This window comes from Pteropus alecto, unplaced genomic scaffold (genome assembly GCF_000325575.1).
Source record: "Pteropus alecto unplaced genomic scaffold, ASM32557v1 scaffold131, whole genome shotgun sequence".
Classification (NCBI taxonomy): Eukaryota; Metazoa; Chordata; class Mammalia; order Chiroptera; family Pteropodidae; genus Pteropus; species Pteropus alecto.
The window spans coordinates 25166803-25177098 of record NW_006434709.1 but is presented as its reverse complement, the minus strand read 5'-3'; the positions used below and the strand labels follow the sequence as shown (position 1 = coordinate 25177098).

General features: G+C 32.7%; 1 protein-coding gene and 1 pseudogene across 3 annotated transcripts in view; both read right to left on the bottom strand.

Moving 5' to 3' along the window:
• SOS1 (SOS Ras/Rac guanine nucleotide exchange factor 1) overlaps nucleotides 1-10296 on the bottom strand; it is a 118066-nt gene that overhangs the window by 12984 nt on the left and 94786 nt on the right. For all 3 annotated transcript variants that reach the window (XM_015587582.2, XM_015587583.2, XM_006909653.3), the window contains 4 exons: nucleotides 9709-9826; nucleotides 1956-2128; nucleotides 1631-1747; nucleotides 88-352 (listed from right to left, as the gene is read on the bottom strand). In XM_015587582.2, the coding sequence (XP_015443068.1) occupies nucleotides 88-352; nucleotides 1631-1747; nucleotides 1956-2128; nucleotides 9709-9826 (673 nt within the window). The remainder of the gene's footprint in view (nucleotides 1-87; nucleotides 353-1630; nucleotides 1748-1955; nucleotides 2129-9708; nucleotides 9827-10296) is intronic.
• Nucleotides 7447-7562, bottom strand: LOC112478060 (annotated as a pseudogene).

Here is a 10296-nt window from a genome sequence, read left to right as displayed (position 1 = left end):
TTTACAAAAAATAAAACTATATTCTTTTTGATGTCTAGCATACAATATTAACAACTACTTTAAGGCACTTAAAATTTTAGCACTTACTTGAGTGAAGAGGGCTCGAATGATCAGAATCAAATACGCTGCAAACATCTGTGGTACTAGAAGCACCAGAAGCAGGAGGAGGTGTTAACGGTGTTCTTGGAGAATTTGGTGCAGACGCTGTACTTTCTGTCTCACTTTCAGGGATCCGACTGTAACTAATTTTCCTTGGCTCCTGCTGCAGAGGTGTGGGATGTCTCATGGTACCTGGTCTTGGGTTTGATGGACGAACACCAGGAGATTTTAAGGGATAGCTATATTTTTTTGGCTGTAGACACATCAAAAGAAACACAATACTTACAATACCATAATAGAAAGGAATGTTTATCTATTTTTATGCCTTGTAAAATTCAACTAATATCTAGGAAAACCATAAACCACTAATAAAGAAGTTTCATGATGGTTCGAATTAAAGCGTTCAAGTTAAAGCCTTTAACGCCCCATTTCCATAAAGTCTTAGCTATCTAAATATTAGGGAATGAATTTCTTTAAATAATTGTCTTAGTCCTATAAATAGCAGAGTATTTGTTATTTTAATATTTTTCGAATGGAAATTTTTTAAGATATGTTGTATATTTCTCTGGCTTTTTAAACAGACTTGGTTGAAGAACTAATTTAACCTTGCTGGAAAAGTCAGCATCATTATTAAGAATTATGATACCTTACTATGCTATAATACAATAATCCTATCAGGATCATCGGAGCTATTTACAAATGCATTAAATTGCCTGGGTTTTCATCTCTATGTTTATGTTAGTTTTATGGAATTTTCTTACAGAGTGATCATTTCTCAGTGATATCAGCATGACTCAATGGGACAAACCATAGAACTATTTCCAATTTGTGTTTTTCAATCCACTTTTTAAAAAACTGTTCTAGGCCTTGAGAAATATTCTTGTGAGATAATTGCATAAGCTTTAATTCCAAGACATTATGAGATTTATCTTGGTTACTTAGAAGCCATTTTTGTTAACTTCTTGATTCCTGACTGTCTTAAAAATAAGACAGATTATACTTAGTTCAGTGAGGTGATGTTACTGTATGTAACTTTGGCCAGGCATTGACAAGTAATAAAAAACAATGGAAACTTCATTTTCCCAAAAAAAGTATCTTTAGCCAAACCTGTTATTTTATGGCTAATGATTCATGGTTAAAAGCTCTCAAAAATCATTACTTTAAAAAAGACATAAGTACATATATTTATTATAACTAGTATAAATTTATCAAATTTCCTGCCCTTAAAATCTTGAATAATTTTGTTGAAAAGAAATAAAAGCTTTTAAATTTGCCCAATTTCTTCATCTATCATATCAAGATTTATTCAGATTAATAGTAATGCTTATTTATTTGGAATCAAGTGGGATATTCCTGAGCATATTTATTAAGCACTTATTCATTACTTCTATCCATCACATGTGCACTTCATCCCTGCATGCCTTTATAGAAAACTGATCTGTACATATGGTAGTGATGGCATCACCAGATATAGATGACAACTGCAAAAGATATATAAATGTAAAACGAATATAAATATATGAATGCTTACAAATCTTGGGAGAGGCTTAGGGTTTCGTGGTTCTATTTCTAGGGATTTGTTGAAAAGATAATCTGTAAATTCTTTTTCCATGCTATTTCCCATTGGATTCAAGTTTTCAAAGAACCTCTAAAATAAATGCAAAGAAATAAACAATTATTAATATTAAATATTTAAAATTCAGTTTGAATTCATGAAAATAATTTAAGAAAACATTTAATATAAGAAAATTTAAATTATTTGTTTTATTTTCCCTTTTCTTCTCTACAAAATAAACCTGCCTTTCATCAGGAGGTTTATAAATCAGAAATATATATAATCAAATAATTCAACTTACTTTGATATCTGATTCCACTCGTAAACAATAAGGCTGATTTTGGTACTGCTGGATCTCTCCTGTTATTTCTGCTACTTTCCTCCTTTTACTAAAGTTTATAAGCTCTTTTCCATGCCTTTTTAGAACCTCAGGGTTGCCTTCTTCTGTTTTCAAGATATTAGTTAGATAAATTCCTAGAAGAGATAAATTATTTCAAGAGTAAAGAAGGGAAAAGCTATTTTTTTTCTTTCTTAGTAATTGTAGGCATTTGACACTGTTCCATCTCAATCACCATAAACCAAAGAATCAAGGCACAAATTTCCATTCCATAAAAAACAAGCTAAGTAAATATCAAGAAAGATTTCGTAATTTTCAAATTCCTCTTTGACAAACTGAAGTTCTATAAATACCCAAGAAAAAGGGATACCAAGTTTAATAGAATTAACAGGTTTTTGAGGAGGAATAACCAATTTTCCATACCTGTCAACCACGTTATTTGACATAAGTCATGGTTTTATAAAAGGAACTTTAATAACCCGTCATTAATAACATATTTTTGGTAAAAGGGGAAAATGTTAAATTCAGAGGATTGTTTTTTCTGCTTACTCAGCTCTTGAGGCCCAACAAGAGTTGTCAGGATTTGTAATTCAGAGGTAGTACTGTTTGAATAGGCTTACTCATGGAAACGTGGAAAGATCTGCAAGCCTATCAAACACAGGACTGCATATCATTTATATACATTCTGATTTTTAGTACTTCTAGAATTAGTGGCAACCTGGTAATTGAGCTCATTTCCTCATCACTGTGGGTTGTGCTCTGGATGAAGAGGAGATTGAACAAAATAACAAGCACTTTAGTATTTTACAAAGCCAGGAACACTTTAGTTCCTTTCTGTTCTGTCATAAAGGTTCTGGAGCCATCTTTGCTGCTTTAGACTTGTGTGATCCTGTGCAAGCTGCTTAGCCTCTCTGTGCCTTGGTTTTTTAATCTGTAAAATGAGGGCAGCAGGGTTGTTGTGAGAAAGGAGTAAATTTATATATAGGTTTAGAATAGGGCCTGACAGAAGTAAATATTTAATTAACTGTGGCTGTGATTGTTGATGCTGTTGTTGCTATTCTTGCCCTATTCTCTTCTTATGCTTCTGCCTTTTCCCCTCAAATACTGACTGTTATACTTTAGGGAAAAAAGGAGGGTGTGTGAATATCTGAGTTAATTTACTCGGTACACGTGTACTGAGTCTATGCTGTAGGCCAAGCACTGCATTAGGTACCGCAGATACGAAGATGAACAAGACACAAGTCTGTGACCTCAAGTAGTTCAGAGCTTTGAATGTGGGCCACTATCGTACAATCGTTAAATGCTATATTAACTAACACGTAAGATGCTATGAGAGCACAGAGGTGTACCTAACTCTGCCTTTGAGCTGGTGGGAGTAGTAAAAGCATCACAAATAAAGTGATGCTTCAAATAAGTCTCAAAAAATGAATAGAAGTTAGAATAAGTAAAATAAGATGGAAGGGCACTCTAAGCAAAGTAGCAGTGTGTACATAGCACTGATGTGTGATGAAGCTTGGAAGGCACACACAGAGATAACATGGGGTGATGGAGGAAGGGCAGGATATGAGGATAGACATAAGCAAGGGATTAGTAGTTCTAATCCCTTCTGCATCACTGCAGGTTGTGCACTAGATGAGGGGAATGAACAAAATAACAAGCACTTTAGTTCTAATCATATATTAGTAGTTTTAAATGATTTTGTATTACAGACATACTTTTAAATACTAGAATTTATGGCCACATTTTGAAAAGATCAAATGACTCAAAACTGATAGTAAATGAGTCAGCAATAATGAAACATGACAGATATCAATGCTTGTTTGATTTTAAAAAGCATTCAGTTATTAAATGTATAGGTTACTTGGTTATTTCTCAGCACCTCTTGATTATACATTTGAAAGACAAATTTCCAAGTGTTCTAGTAAGCACAGGCTCTTTTATTTTCCATGTCTGCCTGAGATTTGGCTCTTTTACTTGCTGCCAGTTATATTCTCCTCTACACTAAAGTTGCATGATCCACTTAGTTCAATGTTCAGTCTAACAAACATTTCCATAACAGTACACATATTTAATGGCAGCCAAAATCAACCTTCCATACTGGTCACAAATTGATGGCCCAACTGTGATGAGTTTGTGAGCAGTAGCACCTAGATTGGGTCATGAAAGCTTTTTTTTTTTTTTTAAAGAGCTTAACTTTTATCCAGTGGATAATTAGGAAATTATTAGCATCTTTGCATTCCAGAAGGATTAATCTGGCTGTACTGTGAAGCCACATGGGTTAGAAGGAGTTAAGCCTAGAAGCAGGAAGATCAGTTAGCAGGATAAAAGTAGTTCTGGTGAGATGATGAGGGCTATCTGAGGGTCTACAGGGATAGAATGGAGTGCATAAATATTTAAAATGTAGGCGCCACAAGAACTGATTAACTGGTTTGGGCAGAGGGCAGGAGTTGTGGGAAGACTCAGCTTCATGTTTGAGTGACTGAATGGGTGGTGGTATAATGACTGACACTGGGAACATGGGAGATAATAAGTTATGGGATGTTGTAAGCGTTAAAAGTATATGTGAATGAAGTGATGAAAATGCATATATATATCATTTTGAGAATACTTGGATAAAATTGAGAAATTATTTTATGACAAATTAATGGCTAGTTAAAAGGAGAACAGATGATCAAAGAGGTGGTGTCCAAACTTTGTTGATCATATACCTATCAGTAAAAATATGTTTTAAGCATGCATCTTCGACATATATATATATATAATTATAAATGAAAAATGCACTATAAATATATATAGAGACCTGAATATTATACACTGTTAAAGCTTAATTTATTTCAACAGATCATTTGACATACCCAGTGGAGAAAGTTGTTCTAGAGAGAGGGAAAGCAGAGCATTATGACATAAATAATAAAGAAGGGTAAGGCTTCACTTTCCTACTGATGTCTTTCCCAACCATTCCCGGAAGAAGTGACTGCTCAGGATTCTAGGTTCCCATAGTACTTTGTTCACACTTCTATTTACACATATTTGTAGTACAATATATAATTGTAGTACAATTATATATTACGACATGGTACTTTATTTTTCTGCTCTTTCAAGGGGGCTTACTGAAGGTAAGACTATGTTTTATTTGCCTCTCTATTCTCAACACTTAGCCCTGGGCCTGGCACATAGAGGTATTCAACAAATGTTTCTGAATGAATGAAGTACATTACTTCAGAATAGAAAAGAAAGCATTTGGAGACTAGACCAAGATGCAAGATACATAGAGTCAATTTTAAAAGGGCAGGAAAGCAAGAGTGAAGATGAAGCAAAATAACAAGAAACAGAAGGATGACACAAAATTCGAGCTGTGTAAAAGTGCAAAGCCTATGCTACAGACATGTATGTTTGTGCAGAAAGGTGAGACTTGGTTGAGGGAGGAATCTACATCTTTTTACTTTAGAAGAGATTTCGGTTTGCTTATACATATCTATTCTACCTATGAGCAGAATATTTTAGTGTCTGGAGAAAATTTAGGCTATAGACCTGTAGTCTGGCATCGTCTTTGAAGGTGAAATTGCCTAACTTTTATTCTGTAAATGGTACAGTGCCAGCAAAAGAACTGAATAAGAATTCCAGTAAGATGACAGAGGAAGTAAAAGTGTCAGATGCTACCCCATTTACTCTGTAAATGGTACGGTGCCAGCAAAAGAACTGAATAAGAATTCCAGTAAGATGACAGAGGAAGTAAAAGTGTCAGATCCTCCCATAGAGGGAGGAAAATAACCAGTATCCAGCATTAAGGAATCTGGAAGGAGTTCTACAAACTAACATATAGACAAGATAGAATTAAGAAGCAGCAATAACACATACTCTACCTACTGGATCAGAACTATGGAAAGCTGCCTAACTCCAAGCACTGATAACCTTTAGCTTTGGAATAGCAAAAATCTTCCTAGAGTAGAACTGACCAGGGACAGTTCAGATATATTATCTTAAGAGAACAGAAGCTCAACAACCAGGAAGATAAGGAGAAATGGGTAGGAAGCCTGGCAGGTAGGCTATCTGTACCTATTAAACTACATATACATGTTTGTATTCATTCACTAAAGCATACAGCTCACCTTAAAACATAAATGAACCATACTCTAAATACAGCTCTGAAATGTCCTTTTTTTCTTATAACAACATGTTATGAAAATTAGTTATGTTAGTTCATTTGAGAGAGAGTACTTTGGAGGGGTCGGTTTGTGTGAAAAATGTCTGCCTGTCAGGGTAATGGGGTAACAGGGCCAAATCAAGAGGTTGTTTTTCACCTCTGTGTACTGGAGACTTTAGGATATCATGAGTAGCATGACTATAAGCCCAGTGAGTGCTATGCATTTTTCACTTTTTCTAAGCACCTTGATATTTGTAGGTACTCAAGAAATATTTGTTGACAGACTGAATGGCACAAACATCAGATCTACCCAAGTCCTTCCCCAGGCTCTCCTGTATGAACTGGCACCATAGTTACCACACTTACTTAAAAGTAAATGCATAGAATTTAATGTTTTACCAGAAAGAGAAAATAAATGAGCTCAATGGTTTTATCAAGAATTTTTTGGGAAAAAAGTCATCAGGAAAACAATAAATTAATAACGATAAAAAATAATACCTGACATAAAAAACAAAATCAGAGAGAATAAGTAAATTTAAGATTTTATCTTTTGAGGAAAAAAGCAAATTAAAGTAAAACAAATGAGTATGAATAGAAATGGGAACAATATACTGCCAATAGGAACAATTTAAAAAATAATATTTTGTAGATATAACTGAATGTTAGTATTTTTAAAATAATGAGACAACTGTATAGCAGAAAACTGAAATTAGAAAAATTAAGAAAAATGAAAACATTATTAAAGAATTATATTCTATAAAAGATCACAGGTCTCAATAATTTTTCTGTTGGAATATTTTAAAATTTAAAGTCTAGACCATTTCGTGATATTCCAGAACAGAATAGATAAGATGGAAAGCTACTTAACTCATGTTACAAAGTAAATATAACCATAATAACAAAAGCTGATATAGTACAAAAAGAAAAAACACAGACCAATCTCATTATTGAGGATGAATGCAAAAATCCTAAATAACATGATAATGAATAGAATTCATTTGTACATTTAAAAGAGTAGCCCACCATGAATAGGGTTTAATGTTAATAAGTAGGAAGGTTCTGTATTAGTAAATCTATAATTTAATCTACTTAATTTAATTTACTTAACAAGAAAAATCATTTTTCTCTAAGATAGCAAAATATAAAAGTAAATGTATATTGCTAACAAAAATACAGGATAACTGTAAAACTTTCTTAACATAATAAAAATATCTAATCAAACAAAAAACAAAATTATACTTATTTATGCTGAAACTGATTAAAACAGAGCCACTTTAAAAAAAATTGTTTTTTATTATTTATTATTATTTATGCCTACAGCACCTGGTCTTCCTAGGTGGTCTCCCATCCAAGTACTAACCAGATCCAACCCTGCTTAGCTTCTGAGATCAGATATTGGGCTTGTTCAGGGTGGCATGGCTGTAGACCATGGACTGTGGCTCCACTGGGGCACGAACCCAGGACCTTCTGTGTGTAAAGCAGACATGCTAACTGCTACACTATGGACCATATCCAGAGCCATTTATTTTTATCATTATTGTTTAACCTTTATTTGAGAAGTTATTGACCAATGTAATAAGGCATAACACAGAAAAAAAGATCAAAGGAAGAGACTATCATTATTGGTGGCCCTGAAATTAAAAATTCTTGGAATTAAGGGTAATTGACTTAAATAAATGAATACCATTCACAACCAAAAACATTTAGTAAAAAGCTAAGTATCATAAATTTTCTTTCCAAATTAATCGATAGATCGTTTCAACTGTATTATGAAGTTCATTTGAAAAAATAAAGACACCAAGATTGGCAAAGAAAATACAATGAAGAACCAACTTTATCATATATGAAAATACTATAAAAAGAGTTTCTTAGCCTTGGCACTGTTGACCTTTTGGATCGGGTAATTTTGTATGGGACTGTCCTGTGTATTGGAGGATATTAGCAACATTCCTATCCTCTGCCCACTAGATGCCTCTAGCACCTCTCAATTAGAACAATAAAAAATGTCGTCAGACGTTGCTAAATGTTCACTGGGGAGCAAAAATTGTCCCCAGTTGAGAATCACTGATAATAAAGTGCCAATTATTAAAACTAGGATACTAGTATAAGAACGTAATGGAAACTATTTATTAAAAAAGGAGGAACCATATATAAATGAGGATAAAGAAGATTTACTCAATAAACCTAGGTCAACAAAAATATAATGTGGTAAAGAAATAAATTCGAATATTTCACATGATGTCTAAAAGAGACTTCAATTTGAATAAAGAATTAAATATAATTTTAAAAGTCAAATCATAGGAGAAAATGTGACTGATTATTAAATTACTAGACTGGAAGAATTTTCTAAGGTTAGAACCAATAGAAATCATAATGAGAGAGATGGACATTATAGAATTTAAGAACATTGCATGTCAAAGAATAAAAACTAAAAGGCAGACTAGTGAAATACCTAGCTCAACAAAATATTCTCGAATATAGAAAAAAAGGTATAAATATGAAGATATTCATTATAACATTACTTATGAAAGCCAAAAAACTGGAAATAATGTATGTGTCCAATCACAGGGTAATAAACTAAATTATCATACCAACTTTATGGAATATTATGCAGCCACTACAAATGATAATTATGAAAAGTATAAAACTCGACAATATATTTAGGATATGATAAGTGAAACAAGTAAACAATAGAGTGTGTACATGTGATATGATTACGGCTATACAATGTGCATAGCAAGAAGATTAGAAATAAATACAAAAGTGGTTGGTTCTGTAAAGCCTAAAAAATGTGGGAAAATGTTAATTAAAAAATCAAGACATAACAGTATTATATGCAGTATAACTTAAAGCTATATAATATATAGATGAGGAAATGGCTAGAAAAAATATCCCACATACTAAAAAGACTAAATACCAGACGTATAATAGAGATCATAATTTCTGTAAGCATTCAGAGGAAGAATCATCAGAGCATATATACAGGCAGAGAAAAGAAACCGGTGTGAAAGAGATATTAAAAATATGAAATACAGGAAATAAATGACAGAATAAGAGGAACCTACAGGAAGAGAGAAGATTCAGATGGTAGATGTTTCAGTCTTAAAAGGAAGAAAAAGGTACTTCCTTCCTGTGGTACAGAAGGGAAAGAAAAAAAGAGTTGGTAAAATTTTGATGTGCAGAAGGTGTGGGCCCAGAGGCACATATACTATGATTTTAAGCCATGTGAAATTGTTTACAAGAAACATGATTATAAATATGGATGAGTATGGCCATGCCTCTTTTGTTTTTGGTTTATTAAAATTCAACAAAAATTTCTATAAATATAAAAACACAAGCAAGCATTATATAATATCAAATGGCTGCCCAAGAAATAAAAAGTGAAATGTATATATAGGGCTTGATCTTACAAAGTCCTAATAGAGAAAAATTCTAAAGGGATCCAGGTGCTAAATATTTGTTAAATAAGTATTTTTTGCTAGTATATAACACATGTGTAAACTCAGTCATTTAAGGAAATAAATGCCTTGTTTTATCCAGAAACATAATAAAAATTCAAGAAGAAATGCTCACCAAAGAAAGGCACACATGGTGGATTAATAGACCTGAGTTTTGCCAAATATTTCTTATAGTGATCTTCGCTTAATTCGTGAGCTTCTTCTAAAATTTTCTTTTGACGACTTGGTATTTGCTATAATAAAAAAATAACATTTAGGGAGCATAAATTTACAAAAGGAATCAAAAGTTTTGCCCAAAAATGTCAGGCTAAGAGTAAAGCACAAACACAATTGTATCAGTTTGTTTCTAAGAATGATAATACTACCTCGAAGAGATTATTTTCGCAGGCCCTAATACAAACTTAAAGGTGTATGTGTCTGAAATCTAGTTTATCTTCCCATTCCTCACACAATTATGTGAGCATAACTGTACATTATGTTACAAATTAAGTGCTGAAAGCATTTTCTTCTAAATTAGGCTAGGATCTGTGAATTTATTTTAATGAGAATGCCTTATTTAAAAAGAGCAACCAATTCAATTCAAACTTTAGATAATTCCATCTTTTAAATTGTTACTGAAAAGACAGATGAAACACTTAAAAATTCAAGACCATAATTGTTAAAATCCTGATTCTTAGGACAGGAAATGTAAGTTCGTTAAAAA